This window comes from Macadamia integrifolia, chromosome 10, assembly GCF_013358625.1.
Source record: "Macadamia integrifolia cultivar HAES 741 chromosome 10, SCU_Mint_v3, whole genome shotgun sequence".
Taxonomy (NCBI): domain Eukaryota; kingdom Viridiplantae; phylum Streptophyta; class Magnoliopsida; order Proteales; family Proteaceae; genus Macadamia; species Macadamia integrifolia.
The window spans coordinates 19,290,823-19,308,351 of NC_056566.1; the positions used below are offsets into that span (position 1 = coordinate 19,290,823).

Here is a 17,529-nt window from a genome sequence, read left to right on the forward strand (position 1 = left end):
CTATTCTTAATGACAATAATATTTAGAAGAATACAAACCATACAGGCCTTTATGGCTAGCAATTCTCCAACGAAAATGCTAAACATGACAATGACCATGACCTGACCATTCTGTCAAAGGGGGAAAATGATTGTCTCTATTTTATACGTTTCCAATGCAGGGGATAGGGAATCACATTTATGATGTTTACACAAGACTCACACTATTGCTTAATAAATCACTCTCAAGTTAACAAAACCCTTCTTCTAATGAGTTACACATTTGTGTAGATTTGGCAGCTCATGACAAAGCACTGCGAATGGAGCAAGAGAGAAAATAAATAGACAGAAGGTATCAAGGAAAAAAATCGTCTGCAATTCCGATCTCGTACAATTTCGTGCAATACCACCTTCAGGCGGTGACACGTGTATTGATACCAATACAATGGTCCAAATCTGATTTAAATGCCTCTTCACTGATTTAATGTTTTATTAGTTATACTAGATCTAGACCATTGTATTGGTATCAATACACGTGTCACCGCCTGAAGGTGGTATTACATGGAATTGTACGAGATCGGAATTACAAACGATTTCAACCCAAGGTATCAATCCAAAGCGAAAAAGAAGTGGAGATTCTTGCCCACGTCCTCTCACATAATGAGCTATGTGATTCACACTGACACTCTTTCTTTAGATAAAATGCAGGTTCTTTATTGAACGAGTCCAACTCCCACCTCCTCATTAATACAGTATTTCTCATTCTGACGTCATGAGAAATCATTAGTTGCTACTGAGCTAGACCAATTTACACTCAAGAAGTCTGAAAGTACTTGCAATTGGAAAACTTTGTATTCTTCAGCAATGAATACAATCTTTGACATTTGCTCTTTGAAATAAATATAGCCCAAGTGTTAATTACACGACCTTGACTATCAACTTGTGGTTGGTTGTTTAAGTTGAAAAACCATGGTGCTAATACCTAAAGCAGTGAACTAGATATAGAGGAAACATTTGTGGATCCACCTGAGTTGATCCACAGAGTATTCAAATGGACCCATTCAAGATTCAAACTATTCTTGCAAAATCTGAGAAGATACCACATGAATTCCACCATGAATTCTATGAGAGAAGGTATTGAAGAATCAATACATGAAATTTTAATGAATTTGAAAAAAATTGTATCGAGAAATAATCTATATGGAACTCGCAATACATCTATTTACATCAAAGGTCCTAGATACATAATTGTTTATGATTTTAGCTCAGCACCTTCTGTGGAAATTGTTGATACTACACAATATATAGCTAGCATGACAATCTTTGGTTTCATAGTCAATAATATAAAAAGTCAATTTATAATCTTTAACACTAGCTTTGAATCCAACACTTGCTTTGGTCTTTATTTGTAAACTGTAGTGACATAAGCCCCTCCTTAAATATATAAATTAAGAATTCCCACAACCACATGGTATACTTGACATCAATATTGTGCCCTGGACGTTTGCAATGCAAAAGTAACAAACTTTTTCTTTAAGCTCCAATTATATTTCGATTGTATAATAATGTACATTCTGAATTGGTCACATGTCAAATTTTATTTCATCATCTTTTTTCTCCTTTTTCTTTTGGTACTCATTTTTTGTGAACAAAAATTGACTCTTTCAACAAAAGGTTAGCAAATCAGGTAGGGTGGTGACGGGCCAGGTTAAGGATTTTTAAGTTTGGGGCTTTGGGCTGTATACCCAATATGAGGCCATCGAATTATCAGATGGGCACAGGTTAGCTTGGGTCGCTCAAGGTCGGCCCACTCACAATTGGCTGGTTAGGACAGTGCAGGCCCACAGCCTATATACATTCCTTCCATGACGGCATTTCGGTCATACAACATTGGTAAACCGTGAACGTAAATCCAGACTCACGTTTATAGCGATTACGAATCAGAGGCCGTTTCTTAGAGACCGTTGGGGGTAGTTAAATTTCGAAATCGTCGTCTCTGTATCATATTAGGGTAACAGAAAAGAGAGGAAGAAGAAGAAGTTCATTAATGAAGACCTTCGTACTCACTTCGTCTTCCTCTGCTAGAAGTATAAGGACCACCGCGAGAGACCGATCAGAGACCCGTGAGACCTGCTATTTTCCGAGTTGTCTAAAAGATGATAACTGTACATGCGAGATTTGCCTGGCCAGCATCAATGCGACTCTGGATCTCATGCCATTGAGCGTTCAACGGAGCTCTCTGAGGAAATTCTCGTCATCAAAACCTATGTTACAAAGAACCCCTGTTTCGTTCAATCCTTCAGTTCTCTCAACACCTACATCGGATGTGCATCGGCTTTCAGGATCACCAATTCTGAAATTAAAAAGGTCGAGCCCCTCAGAGAAAACGAAGAAGAAGAGAAAGAATGGACCTTGGGTCTTTGGGTTCTTCTCTTGGAAATTTTTAGTGGCCGTGAGCTTGATTTTTGCCGCAGATTCTTTGTTGAGTTGGGTGATTTCAGGGTTTTTTAGGCCTGCGTTGTCACCTGAGATAGTGTGGAGGGTGGCAGAGGAGTCTTCAGAAAGATTGGAATATGAGATTAAAGTTTTTGGAGAAAAAGCTAAAAGATACGTTTCATGTGAATGTCTCAAATTGCAGGTCTACTGATTCTCTGTGGAAACTAGATCAGGTAAAGATTTCCAATCTTTCGTTCTTTCCCCTCTCCCACTTTGCTGTAATTATCAGAAACAGAAAATGATTACAACCGTAAAATTGTTTCCTATGGGAAATGAGAACTGACAGATAATTGACCATTTCAGGAAGGATTTCTGCTAAACTCAAGGTGCACATTGTACAAATCCATATCAGAAGAGCTGAGTTTATGGGGGTGACCTCTCCAAACTGCAGGGTTACTCACATCTGGGCATTCTTCTCGATCACTCACCATCCTAACAGGAAAAGTCACACAGGTATTTTTGAGTTTCCGAATTCATTCTTAGGCAGAGTGTGTCATAGAGCTTATATCTGGTTTTTGTTTGGTCTCAGTGGTCGGATGGTTTCTCAATTCGCAAGGCAAACAGTTCATGGGTACAAACAAGATGGAGCGTCTCAGCTCTGCAAATGGATACTAGTACCTGGATTCTTGAATACAGATCAAGCTTATTGTTGGAGAACTCAAGATTCCTTTTGGCAGTATTAGAGTTCTTGAAGTTCAGAATGTCAAGAACAGTTAGAGAGATGATGAAGCAATTTTGGCTCTTGCCTGCCTTTCTTCACCATTATACTGATCATTTGGACGATGTTTATAGACATCCAACCTAAGATGTGCCAAATCTAATGCCTAGACATCTGTTTTGTAAAGTATTCGGTCTTTTTATGTTTTGTAAATTAAGTTTCATAGTGAAAGATGATGGAATTTTGTAATCTCTCTAGACACAGTTTTGAGGCACTTCTTACTCTAGTTTGTAAAAGCAGGTTTCTTTTTTTTTTTTTTTATGGGGTGGGGGGGTGTGTGTGGGGTGGAGGTTGTCTCTTATGTCAAAAGTGATATTCTCACTTTTTGGACTGGTCCATAATCTCATGTACTCTCTTGACCATTTGGATCCGTGGAAATTCCAGCCCAATCCTTCAAGTTCAGTTCAGGAATCAGGATAGGCTTGATCCTTCCTTTGATTCATTACATGGGAACCCCCACAAACATTTGAAAACAGAGTTCCCCAGAAAAAAGTGAGTTGGGCTCCCCCTTGTGTTGTTCCCTCTTCCACATATTCTCAGACGTAGTTTAATTTCTTGGTTGTCTTTGCTCAAAATGTCAACTGCTCAGGATAGGTTGATCTCATGGGTTTCCTCTATAACTCTGCTTTCTCTGCGAAATAAGCAACTCTCTTTGTTTTCAAACTATGAAAATAGCCTTGTGTTACATTTTGCCATATGTGGGTGGAAAGAAAACACAAAAGTGTTCAAGAGCAGCCCACGTAACCTGATTTTTAAGATCCAAAGTGATACATACAGTCTGCTTGAAAGTTATAAGCTCTTAGGGTAAGTTCATCTTAATACTTTGATCATTGACATCATCCCGAATGAACAAAATGCAATAGAAGTCTATAACAGTAAGGCAATACTATTTTAGCAAGAACACAACACACAAACTGAATTCATAATGAGAAAAGCGAACAAACAAACAAACAAACTCTGGTCCAGTATAACTAGATGCAAAGTACATAAACAGATCGAGGGAGTTTAATAACTGAAAGCATTTCTTACACAACAACACTAGTGGGAAATGGAGAAACAGCCTCCTGAAGATCCTTCTGTTGGCTCCCACGGTCAGCACTGTCCCATAAACTGGGAAAGAAAGAAAAGGATATAATGAGACCAATAAATTTTCCAGCAAAGAAATGAAGGCACAATGACATCGTAATACAAATGCACTTCATAGACATTTACAAAGATAGCAAGCAAAAAGAATGAAAAAATGAAGTCATACCTTGTGAGAAGTCTTATATACTTCGCGATCTCCAAAGATTGACTACCTTCACAGGAGCAAACCCAAAAGAAGTAATGACAGACACTCACAGAAACAAGAGGACCACAAGGAGTTACAGAAGGATGGCACAAGAGGGACTCACATTGACACTACAAACTAGAAAGTCTAAGAGGTGGAAAGCAAACAAACTCACATTGACACTACAAACTAGAAAGCAGAAGAGGTGGAAAACAAACCATCCTCCTGTAAATGCTGCTACCCACTTTTCCATCATAAAAAAGCTGGAGAAGAGGTAAAGGGGAACGCAACACCCTTGCAGCATCAACGAAGGAATGAGAGTTTAGCAGTGCAAAGAAAACCAGTTAGAATGAAAGGAGGTTGAACTTTTCATCTCGGCAACCAATGCAGGCAAAGTTGGACTAAGTATATGGAAAAGATTAACCAGGAATGAGCATCAACTACCATCTAAGCAGCCAATTCAGGCAATCAAGGACAAAACAAAGAAGAAGAGACTAAGCAGGAGTTAAAAGTGTATCATCTAGTCAGAAATTTGGAGATGTTGTGAGAAGTAAAATGAAGAGAGTGACGGATACCAGACCTAAGGGAAATAGACATACTGAAGGAATAGAGAAGGTAAAGAAAATTATATAATTTGAGAAAATCCTACCAGAAGCAACGACCCTACAGTATTTACATGGCAGGAAAATAACAAAGAACAAAAAAATATTTGAAAACATTGATTGATATTGTAAGATCCACATCTTAAGGACCACGTTATAGTGTTGCTGGATAAATAGAAAGGAAGTTTCTGATGATCCTTATCATTGAAGAAGAATCCGCGAGAGCAATGAACCAGTGATCAGCTGAGGGATCGTCAAGGATTAAAATCACCTCCTCCAGAAACACGAATGAAGTAGCTGCCCCATACCTGGAATATCATCGCTTTCCACTCTTCATAAGGAAGACCCATGATGAAACTCACACCACCTACATCAATTGTTGCAGCTAAATTTGGAGATTGTTGAAGAAAACCAGTAACTGACGATTCTCTTTGCCCCCACTTATGCAGGAAGCCATAATGAACTTGCAGAGACTTGCAACACAGAAAAAGTTTACTCCTTTTGTACAAACTAACACTAACCCAAGTTGCAGAGTTGGTTTATTTACAGTGTTCAGAACCTCCATTCTCAATCGTCACTGAGATCCAGATGGAGAATACGACGTAGGTCCCTAGTTGCCGAGTCAGTACTGAGAAAGAAACTCCTTGGAGAAGACTGTGGTTCCCTCGTGGGTGAAGACGGAGCAGACCTAGCAATGGGGTGCGCCGCTTTCTCGGAGACTGAAGCAGGCACATCAAGTGACACACTTCGCTTTTGCCGGAGAGAAAATTTAGGGATCGGCAATGAACTAGGAGGAGGTGAGTACGAATAAGTTGGCCCTGCCCAGAGCTCAGAGTAAGATAGATCATCGCTAAAAGACCTTTCAACCTTTGTGGCCTTGATGTTGATAGGAACGGAACTGCTTTTTCCATTAATTTTCAACTGCTTCTCTTCTTCAATTCTAAAGTTGTCATGGGGTGGAGTTCGGGGTGAAGAACAAGCCTTTTCAATCGCACCAGGACTGTTAGAGGGTGTCCAGGGGGTAGGTAGAATACCTCCTCCAGATTGAAAAGTTCTACAATTGATTTCACTGAAGCTTCTGGATGGAGAAGAACCAAATCCACCAAGACCACCAGAATTTCCCCTGCTATAGTACTGATTCCGATGCTGCACAACAACAACAAGTGTCTCCATTTGCACGTATCAGTGGTTCCACCAAACTTGACCAAGATTTACGGTTCAAAAAAGGTCAAAAACACCGTATTAGCCTTTAAACACCGTAAACCATACGGGAGAAGGCCAAAAGTAAAAAAGAGGCCTAGCTCGCCTGTCTATAGCAAATCAAAGGCTTAAACTTCAGTTAAGATGACTGACTCTCCGCGGCAGAAGATTCAAACCTGAAGACTTACACTGCTAACCAAAAACCCTCAGTTAAGCCTACTGCTTCTCGGAGGATAGGAGATTCAACTAATTAGATTAAGTATGAAACTAGGTAAACTATTGACAGCGGTTATGTCTAACTGAAGATTTCAACGATCTAGAAACCAGTCACCCGATGGTCGAGTATTTCCATCTAAAACGACTAGATCTTCGAACGATAAGGCTTACAAGCAGAGATCGAGTGCCCAAACTCATTAAAAATCTGCAAAAAGAGTGAAACTTATTTTAAACACAAACACCATCGATTAATGGAAAATGATTGAAAACAGGCATGGTCGAGGATATCTAGTAAACCTAAGCCAAAATTCCACAGGATAAGAAAGCAGAAGTCCGCTAATCTCACAAATCGCAACACCGTCTCCCACAAATGAAAAGCAAGCATCAAATATTCCAGAGATAGAAGAAGAAATTACCTCAAAAAAGGAAAGACAAAGGAGTTCAGAAGATGGATCTGGAGTTTCTGCAAAGAGAAATCGATCTATAAGATCAAAATTCCAACCTTCAAGGTCTTGCCTCTTCTCAAGATGCCATGAAAATGCAACCTTGGAGCTCTGAACAGGAATCGCGGATCTGAAATGACTCAGTCGTATTTAAATAGCAGACCCTCGTGACTACAAAACATTTCGTTATTACAAGAACACCCCTCGTTTTTTATTATAATGACGAAAATGTCTTTTAAGTCTGCTACACCGTCTTGAGAGTTGAGACAGAATTTTACCATAAAATGACCTTAATACCCATATTCACAAGGCACATGTAGATTTCTGCCACAATTGCCATTTGGCATTTGTAATTATTTAGTCATTTGTTAGTTTCATCACAAATTACTAATAATCTAAAAAGCTAGAGTTTTCCCACGTTGTGGGAAATCACGGATTCACATTTATTTAAAGAGAGAATATCAGTATGGGTTCCATGGCTCATTATATAAGACGACGAAGAAAAAAAATTTCACTCCCATTTCATGGAGAATTTTCCATTTGTCTAAATTTCTATGTATCACGTATATCTCTATACTAAAAAAATGTAAATTAGTTTCCTTACAAAAAGAGTAGGATACGTTTGAAATTATTTGATAGACAATTGAATTAAGATTGAAAGGGTTTGGTATTTTTCTAAACATACATTGGAGCATAAAGTTAAGATAGTCCATTCAAGGAAGTAAGAGTGTTAGTTTTGAATTGGAGCTAAACAAATCAACCGTTCAAAATCAAATCGAATTGAACTAGATGAATGAAGTGTAATCCATATAAATCAAGGTTAAAACTTTGTCTCTTCCACCTCTTTCTTTGACTATCAACTCTCCTTCTCATCCACCGTGCTATTCGTTTTTTCTTTTTCCATGCTTTACCAATGCAAGCCATTCTTAAGTCACGGACGAATCAAAGATATGTATTGAACAACTTAGACCGAACTCCCAAAATTGAATACAAACTAAATAAACCTAATATAGAAACCAAATTCATTCAACTCGGTTTCAATTTGAGGTTATAAAAAGGCAATGGTTTATTTGGGGAAGTGTGGCCTTACGTCTAAACACATGGGGTGTAATGAACAATGTGCCCCCATGAAATGAAAAATGATGTCTTTGTGAATGTCTCCTCGTACACTCCCAGCTTTTGTGCATTTGTAGGAATTGCATTCCCCCTAAAAAAATGATAGAATTTTGATTTATAAATAGTGTATTAATAGTGTATTGAAAAAAAAAAACAAAACAAACAAACAAACACCAATTGACTCCCTTACAAGGAATTGGCCACCTTTACAAAATTTAAGAAATGGAAAATCATCATCCCACGTGGAAAACTATAATTGGAGGTGCTAGGAAAGTTTTTCCACATGTGTTCCAAAAATATACATTAAAATTCGAGGGAAAAAATTTCCTAAACCACGTTGTCCACCACTGAATGCACCTATAGTCCCACCTAATAATGCCGTGTGAAAAGAAATTGTAAATCCATAATAATTCACCTAATTATGCCACTTAAAGGGTAACGTAACAATTTTGAGTGACAATCAGTTATTTTCACAACATATAGGGTTTATTAGATCATCTCTATCATTATAGATCTTCCACAAGTTGGACACTTATTGTGTTGGATTGAGTTTTCTTGTGAAACTTGAGATGCACGCAAAGGATATCTTCATGATGTATTAGGGGGTGTTTGGTTCGGTAAATCAAATGGTGTATGTATCAGATATGAATGTCAACCTTTTGATAGACATTCTTCTTAATTATGTTTTTTTCTGAAAAATCGTTTGGTTGCCTTGAGGCTAGTACATGTTTCTCGCGGGTTGAGGTATTGACTTCTGTAGAGAACTTCTTTCCACTTTCTCCTTTTATACTAGGTGGTAAAAATGTTGTTTAAATTTGAGTTTAAGTGTTGAGGTAAATTCATATTTGGGACACATCCTTTGTAATATGGTCATTCATGAGAAGTAAGGTGTTCACTTATGAGGGTCATCCTAGTGGAACCAAACAACTCAAAAAATTAAGAATTATCATTCTAAGCATTCTAAAGAATGTCATCCCAAAGATTTATCGAACCAAACACCTCCTTATAAACTCTATAGGGGTTTTTGTCCCCCTGACCTTTTTATGCCAATCCTCAAAATCTTTAGGTTATTTTTGTCATTTTACTTTAAAGGTGGTCCACCGTGGTCATGGCTGGAGATAACATCTGGGCTCTAGAGGGGCTTTTAGGGTAATTCGATATTACAAAGTCATGCAATTGAGTTGTTCCAACGCATACGGACAGAAGAAGATAGAGATGAAGGTCACTTGGACTTTAGTAATACCAATAAATATTCTTCAACCTACACGTGTAGGTAAAGGGAGAAGAATTGGGTCAGTTGGTCACTAGGTGGGCCATAACCGGTAATAAGGAAGACGACTACTAATGAAGGTGGGCCCAGTTCTTTTTAAAAGCTTTGGAATGGGTTGGTGCTCGGAAAGTGGGAGTGGTGGATCTTTAGCTGTATTTAAAAGTCATTATTCCTTGCTTGATGGGTTAGAAAGTGAAAAGGCCTTTATTAAAGGAGAGTGAATTTTGCAACTTTAGCGTGTAACCCTGGTGAACGGTCAAACAGGGCACCTTGAATCAAATCATTTCATGTTGGAGTGAAATATCTATTTTACGCATACTTCTGATGTTTTATGACAGAGGAAGTAATCTAGAAGGTTAGATAGATTCAAATCGCAGGTAGTAACCGATGAGGTGCAATGAACATTTGATGGTTGAACGTACTTAAACACGTGTTTCAAGGGGTTCTTAGGCACCCGATGTTGACTGCACATATGTAGTGACTGCAAATGATTTCTATTTTTTTCTTTTTTTTTTTTGTGTAGAAAGTGATCATCTATTCAACAGAAAGGATTACACACCTGATTTCTTTGACAATATCAATAGACAAATAGGGATCGGAATTGGGTCAAACTTTCTTATCTGCAACTGACAGAGTCCTCCTGACAAAAGAATCTACAACAAAATTGGTAGCCCTTGGAATAAAAATAAAATTACACTTGTCTAAATAAGTGGCCAGATGCCTGATATCCTCAATAATTGATCTAACAAGAAATGTGGAATCTCATGCAGGCAACTTCAGGCAGGAAATAATCTCTTGATTGTCACACTCCACCATTAGTTTATCTACCCCATCAGTCAGAGCTACTAAAAGACCTCTCGAATAGCAATAGCCTCTCTTACTGAAACTTCAGTAAATTATCTAAGACCTGATTCAACCACCCGAGGATTACCTGAGACAATTTCCACGTGTTCCAAACATTATTGAAAACACATTTAAAACATTGTTTTATGTTTTTTTTTTTTTGCCCTTTTAAACGCATTTTGCCATATACTTGTCAATAATACAGTAAAAAAATAGAATATTTATCATCTATTTTCGTATTTTTTGTTGTTTCCACTTTTGCTAAAAGCCTTTCATTGCGGATGTTCATCATCACACTTGGATGGGTGTTAGCATATGGTGAAGGAAATTTTAGATTTTCTTCATGCTTTAAAATTACATAATCAGATTCAGATCAATCCTATCTTGATTTGGATCAAAATTGGGGAATCGGCCTAAAATCCCCTATGATATGCCTGTATATGTTAGGAATTACAGATTCAATTGGGTTTGATCTGAATCGTCCAATCCGATCCGATTTTTAAATCTCTGACATTCTTTCATAGTTAATATCACAAGCGAGGGGAAATATATTTTAGTCAACCACGAAGGGTAGACCTCTCTCTCTCTCTCTCTCTCTCTCTCTCTCTCTCTGTTACATGAAAATGACTTTTTGTCACTCTCGCATTTGTGCAGTACCCTTTGCTCAAAGAACCCTCTCCACAACTAATGCACTAATCAAGAATTGATGGTCAAATTAGTTTGTTTAATAGTTCAAAAAAGTAGAATTGGCAATAGGATCGACCCCTATCGATTTTGATTAACTCATGAATAATCGGTTCCAACTTATAAAGTACTCAAACATTGAAATCACTAAAGACAATTGTTAGCACAGTTGGTTGATGCATTTAGAGTGTGGACTCTTACGAGATCATGGGTTCAATTCTCTTGTGCCTTCAAGCACCCTTCGCCCCAACTCCATCACTCTCTAGTAGTTGTAGTCAAAATTCCATGGGATAAGTTAGATAGGTAAGCCACTTAATTTCTTGAATGGGACAACTCACCAATGATAGTGGGTCAATGGTTGCTGAGAGGCAACAAGAAAGAAGAAAGAAGATATTTCTTTCAACAAAAATTATTAAAAATAAAATAAAATAAAATAAAAAAGAACATGGTCCCTACCTAGCTAATTGAGATTAATTAATAGATGGGAAAGCTAATTAGGGTAGATAAGACTTTATATTTTCTAATTAGATTTCAACTTGTTTATCATCATATGTTAGCTGGCTGGATTTTGTTGCAAGTTGAAAAAGGTTAGGGCCATGTGATGGGAAAAGGCAAACAGATTTGGATCATCTTTTGAAAGGAGAGATATTTCTTGCCTTCTTCCCCCCTACAATCCTTAACACCTGTATTCTTACAATTACTCTATTGCTTTGTTTTTGTTAAATTCTTAGTTTAATCAATTCGTTAATGGCACATATTCCAAATGTTATTAACGTGATGAGCAGTCTCTCTCTCTCTCTCTCTCTCTCTCTCACACACAGATTCTCTCTCTCTCCAATTCCATTACCAAATAGAACAATTTTGAGAGCTTATTTTGGGATAAATTACCAAATGGGATGAGACGGATTTTCCAAGACTTTGTTTAAGATGTATATTTAATTCTATTTAATATTCAATGATTGGCAAGAGATCACTATCTGATACACTTGAAAATATCACCTTAATGGATAATCGACATGTGTCATGAGAGAATAATACAGATGTCCGAGACGGTTAGAGAAAGGAAAACCACATATCAGATTGTGAAGTTCCCCACATCCCCACCATCTGTTTCGTGACACACTCATACCCAACCACAACCTATCTTCTAAACGTGAAAATGAGGGCAACCTATTGAGGGAATACTCTCCACACCTAAGTAAAGAGACTGGTCAAGAAAGGAGCACGATCCAACCTTTTCGCCACCTAGGAGAACGAAACAACTGTCTTTTAAGTAAGAACCTTACACCATAAATAAAAAGAAGACCCATAAGGTAGGGATACTTCACTATTTTCATATTTTATCGCTCTCTTCTCACCCCATAGTTCATTAGTGTTGCAAAGGAGACTGACTAGACCGTTGACAAGTCTTCACTGGGGGTACGCTCTGGACCTCTCTTGACTTGATACACTTGTGCAGGACAGAGACATCAACAAAAGAACAGTTTCCCTACGCAACACTACGTAATTCATGTAACTCCAACACCAACGGGATGCCAATGAGAGTGCGTACAAGGTATACCAAGACCATCCAGTTATTAAACAGGACCGGATCCTAGTTTTGGACCCTTGGAACCAGAAGCAATTAAGAAACATCCCAACCACCTAGAAGGCTAGAACCATTCCGAGTGACACCTTACAAACAGCCACAAAAGGCACAATGCAATGAATGATCCATCATTTGTATCAAGAGCAATCACCAATAGTCTTTACAGGAACACACACCACATTTGTAATGGTGAAAGCGAGTCCTATCTCTAACAATTATCTCCCTCTCAAACACCTTAGAAACCAACTTCATAAAAGTGTGGCAATCCTCACAGACCCTAAGATTCTTAACTATGTGAATACAAGACCCCTTGCCAACCCTCATTAGTCCTAAACAAAGGGCCAGTTTCTCACTATGCCATAGAACCACCTCCTTTTTCTCTTCCTCATCTAAATCAACCAACACACTACAAGCATCAGGAGCATAACCCACCAACTTAAGCTCACCAACAATCATATCTAACTTCTCATAAATCATATCAGTCATTCTGTGTTTCCTATCAGCAGTCACAAATTCATGTATCTCACTGTTTATGTCAATCCTACTCCATCCCCTCTCCTTGGTGATCCCTCTTTGTTTCATCAAATTTCTCACTGCCCCAACCTCATCCCATCTATTTGCCTTGGCATAAATGTTTGATAAGAGCACATGAGCCCCATCATGATCTGGTTCCAGCTCAAGAAGCCTTGTTGCTGCAAACTCCCCCAATTCAACCTCTCCATGGACTCTACAAGCAGCCAACAAGGATCCCCAAACAACAACATTTGGTGGGAATGGCATTGCCTCCACAAGCTCGAGTGCTTCCCTTAGGAGATTGGCACGACCGAGGAGGTCAACCATACATCCGTAGTGCTCATGCTTCGGCGTAATGTTGAACTCCTCGGTCATGGAAGCGAAGACTTGACGGCCCTTCTCAACTAGCCCGGCGTGGCTACAAGCATAAAGCACACCCACAAAGGTCACTTGGTTGGGTTTGATTCCTTCATCTTTCATCCTTTGGAAGAGCTTCAATGCATTATCGGCATCCCCATGAACTGCAAGCGATGTGATCATACTTGTCCAAGATACTACATTTCTTCGACCCATCCTGTCAAAGACACTCCTTGCACCATCCAAATTCCCACATTTTGCATACATGTCAATCAGGGCATTGTTTACAGGCAAAATCTCTCCAAACCCATTCTCATCTGTGAAGGTATGAATCCATTTGGCTTGATCCATTGCTCCAAGTTGAGCACAGGATGAAATAACACTCAACATGGTGACCTGATCAGGCTTTATACCCATGGCCCGCATTTCGTCGAACAGTTTAAGACCTTCCTGGGGCCAATCACTCTCTGCATAGCCAGCGATCATTGCACTCCAACAAACCAAATCCTTCTCCATCATTTGATTGAAAACAGAGCGAGCAACTTCAACCTTTCCAAGTTTCGAATAGGCTGTAACCATAGCAGTAGAGACCACCAAGTTCTTTGGTGACATCTCATCAAACAAAAGTTGAGCCAGGTCCATGGCTCCACAATTCGAGTACATGGTGATAAGGGCACTCTGCAGATGAGAGTCCAAGCTGACATTCTTATCCTTGATATACTCATGAACTAATTTGCCAAAGTCTAGCTTTCCAGCACGGCCACATGCAGAAAGGATGGTGGCAAGAACCATCTCGTCTGGCTCCACACCAGAGCTCTTCATCTCGTCGAACAGGAGTAAAGCCTCTTCGTAAAGGCCACTCTGACAATAACTGTAGGACAAAAAAACAATGGAAGCAGTAAGAGTCAAAATTTTAATTAAAAAATCCAACTTTCAATCTAGTAAAGTGATCCTAATGACCAAAAGCAGAAATTACTTAGTAGAGAAAGTTTCAATCCGAAAAAACCATATGATTCATCCTCTAGAATAAGCGAAGCAAGGCTCCAATCAGACTATAACCCACCATACCCATCAATTATAATGCTCCAAATAACCACATCTCTATGCGACATTTTATCAAACATCAGCCGCGCCTCAAAAATGCGTCCACAATTTGCATAAACTCTGACCAAACCCGTCTCGATGAAGGGATCCGAATCGAAACCCATCTTCGAAGCGAGCCCATGAATCTCCATACCTTCACCCAACGCAGAAACCCTAGCGGACGCCTTCAATAGCGGCGGGAAACTAAACCTATCAATCCCAATGCCCTCTCTCCTCATCCTCTCGTACAACTGAAGCGTCCTGTCTGGCTCATTGGACCTTGATAATTCTCTCAAAACTCTATTACAGATATGGGTTTCAGGTTCGGAGATCTGATTGAATACCAGGAGAGCATAGTCAAGGCTAGAAGAGAGAGCACAAGAGGATACAACGAGCCTCAGGAGAAGAGAGGTAGAGCGATCGAACCCAGAACGGAGAATTTGGGCATGGATTTGTTTGAGCTGGGCAAGGGTTGTTGCAGAGGTGAGAGCAGAGAAGAGGTGGTGGTGACGGAGATTGTTCAAATTTGGATTTTGGCGCGAAGGGAAGGCTAACGGACTCCGGTTTATGGTTGCCATGGCGGTTGCGCCTCGGCCTTCTGCTCTGCTAGGCCGCCGGTGAGGTAGCACCGTTTATGTTTATTTGTGGTCCCATAAACACGTGTCAGTAATTTAGTCTTCCACGCTTACGACAACGAATTGTCCTTGATTCCTATCCAATGTCCATGATCATGAAGAACTCTACAGGTGTGCACTCTACATCATTACCCTGGAACGGATAATTTATGGTGACGACTAAACAACATACCGCTGACCTGACATGATCACTCCTATGTGAGAGTGTGAGTGCTCTTTCTATCCTTCCCCCTTCGTCTTCGGTGAAACAAATCAATGGGAGATGCATTGGTGGAACTGGAACAGATTTTTCGATCAAGCAAGGTATTCCTTAGGGTTTTTGTTATTTTCATCTCTTTGATTTTCAAGTGTGGTCTCATAATCTCTGCAACTTCCTAACTCCGTTGATGACATTTTTTCTGTTAACCCTAGAATGTACTGTGTTCTTCGGAAAGAAATTTCTTCAAGTATGTTTTACTATAAGGAAAATAATTTGAAAAATTTTCAATCTTGAAAGCTAAAACCAAACAATTGGCGTATATCATGCTTGTTACTGATCTGTGATTAGCATCATAGTTTAATGAAGCCAATTGTGCCCTGGGGAATGCCATTTTCCAACTGCTTTCTTAGTTTCTGTTGTTGTTGTTGTTTTTGTTGTTGTTTTTTGTGAGTATCATCTGAAATGTGGGTTCTGTAAAGCTGCAGTATCAGTTAACACGCGAGGAAGCAAATGTTTTCCATACATGCAGGGCAAGGTCAGTTAGGGATTTTATTGTTGGGGCTTGTGTTGCATCTGGCGCTGTATGGACAGGTATTACGGGTACAAACTCAGTGTGCATGTAAATTTTGTTATGGCTGGATTTGATGGTGCTAGGCCAACTTAGCTTTATGTGAGGGACATCATTGTTTTACTGTTTCTTATTATGGTATGAATGCATGATTCCCTCTGATTTGGTTGCACCCAGGCTTCATGAAGGGTTGTGGTGCATTTCTTGTATAGAAGACTAAAAGTCTTTCCTTCTTGCATGTTCACTGGATAATACATCACATGTGGTTCCAAATGTGCGAAAGCTGTTTGGTTTTGGTTCTTGAAATTCTGGATGATTAATAGTTTATCTCCAAATCAAGTAGGCATTACATATGTGCCGATTTTTGACAATCCCTTTAGCATATTGGTTTTGAAGTAATTCAAGTTCTATCAGAGACATTATTCATCACAATGTTCTTCTATCAGGTGCTGGTTGCTGATAAGTGATAATGTATGCTAGTGGTGCTTTATGCATTTGTGCTAGTGCACTTACCTTCGAACTGCTCCTGGTGGAATAAGTCGAAGCTGCTGGATCCTGTGTAAAACGAGACCGCAACTATGGAAGGAAGAAAATGAGAGGAAGATCACCCTTAGATGATGTAATGAAGGAGAGCTCACGACGATTCTATTATGTGTTTGAATGGCGCCAAAATTAATGATCTATTCAATTCTATAGATCAATCTGGTTTTCGGCCTATCTACCTCTTCTCAGGAGCGAGCCAAAGCAAAATAAAAGATATAGATATCCAGATAGCTACATAAGCCTAGAGAGGCACATGCAAATGTGGATGAGGGAATAGCTGTCTTGGTACAATCAACGGTAGCTGGAAGAGTAAAATTCTTTTTAGGTTCTAAAACATCTTAATACCTGTGTTTTCCAGCTTAACATATGATTTGGGTAATGAGTTCAACTCTACTTGGGACCTACCTATCCAAAAAAAAAAAAAACCATGTAACTTGGGTAGTTTTGATATCTTTAACCTTGGCTGTCATGTGACAACCATTTAAACACATCCTTTCCATTGATTGGGCCGGTTTATATGGTGACATGCTTGGATAGTGGAATTAGATATGCATAGAAGCAAGTTAAAAAGATTATCTGCTTCTTTTTTAATTGTTGGCGCCACAACTTTTGTTTGTTCTTTGGGGCTATGGTGCAGTTAAGGAAAGGAGGAAAACAGTCAAGTGCATACTTTGTTTTACACTTAAGCAAGAATAGTTTTTATGGATGAAACCCACACTTCCAAATTAGATTTCTTCTTTTCTCCCTTTTGAACTTAACTCTTTATCATCACATGCAAGGTAAACAAAATCAATTGGCAGTATCATGTGATGGTGATAAAAGCATTGATGAGAATCTTCGCTACTAACCTTCCAATCCTTTCCATACTAGTTGTTACACGTTTCACTGGATTCTCCATTTCAGCTCTTTGTTGCTAACATTGGTTTGAATGCTATAGCTTGAAGCCAACATTCAGAATTGATACTGTCAATTATCAGATCTACAACTTCAGATGTTGGCCAATGATTTCAGTTATTTCTTAATAAGGAAATGACTGGGTTTTATTCACTACATATCTGTCACCTTTATGGTTCCTATTCTTCTTTATGATTCAAAGGATTATAATATGGATTCCACTCAATTTCTGGCAGCTACCAGGAGTCTCCGTTATGCAATGCGGATCAACCTGTCAGTAGGTAAGAATCAGGAATTTGGAGCCCCACCCCCC

General features: G+C 39.0%; 2 protein-coding genes and 3 long non-coding RNA genes across 6 annotated transcripts in view; 2 read left to right on the top strand and 3 right to left on the bottom strand.

The window, feature by feature from the left end:
- Positions 1-1,885: 1,885 nt before the first annotated feature.
- LOC122091673 lies at positions 1,886-2,529 on the bottom strand. Its single transcript, XR_006143989.1, has 2 exons — positions 2,390-2,529; positions 1,886-2,293 (listed from the first exon to the last, which is right to left on the bottom strand). It is a non-coding gene; the product is annotated as an uncharacterized LOC122091673 (long non-coding RNA).
- Positions 2,490-3,672, top strand: LOC122091672. The gene is made up of 3 exons (XR_006143988.1): positions 2,490-2,647; positions 2,778-2,927; positions 3,004-3,672. It is a non-coding gene; the product is annotated as an uncharacterized LOC122091672 (long non-coding RNA).
- A 366-nt stretch (positions 3,673-4,038) lies between these two features.
- On the bottom strand, positions 4,039-7,057 carry LOC122091671. The gene is made up of 3 exons (XR_006143987.1): positions 6,897-7,057; positions 4,445-6,685; positions 4,039-4,302 (listed from the first exon to the last, which is right to left on the bottom strand). It is a non-coding gene; the product is annotated as an uncharacterized LOC122091671 (long non-coding RNA).
- Positions 7,058-12,536: 5,479 nt separating this feature from the next.
- On the bottom strand, positions 12,537-14,993 carry LOC122091388 (pentatricopeptide repeat-containing protein At4g14820). The gene is made up of 2 exons (XM_042661290.1): positions 14,363-14,993; positions 12,537-14,165 (listed from the first exon to the last, which is right to left on the bottom strand). The coding sequence occupies exons 1-2, from the start codon at positions 14,953-14,955 to the stop codon at positions 12,572-12,574; spliced, it is 2,187 nt and encodes a 728-aa protein (XP_042517224.1). The 5' UTR covers positions 14,956-14,993; the 3' UTR covers positions 12,537-12,571.
- A 161-nt stretch (positions 14,994-15,154) lies between these two features.
- LOC122091389 overlaps positions 15,155-17,529 on the top strand; it is a 5,384-nt gene continuing 3,009 nt past the window's right edge. Inside the window, exons 1-3 of one of the 2 annotated variants that reach the window (XM_042661291.1) lie at positions 15,155-15,315; positions 15,691-15,802; positions 17,453-17,497. In XM_042661291.1, coding sequence (XP_042517225.1) covers positions 15,268-15,315; positions 15,691-15,802; positions 17,453-17,497 — 205 coding nt within the window. In that variant the 5' untranslated portion in view covers positions 15,155-15,267. The remainder of the gene's footprint in view (positions 15,316-15,690; positions 15,803-17,452; positions 17,498-17,529) is intronic. The other variant, XM_042661292.1, reaches the window with a different exon arrangement.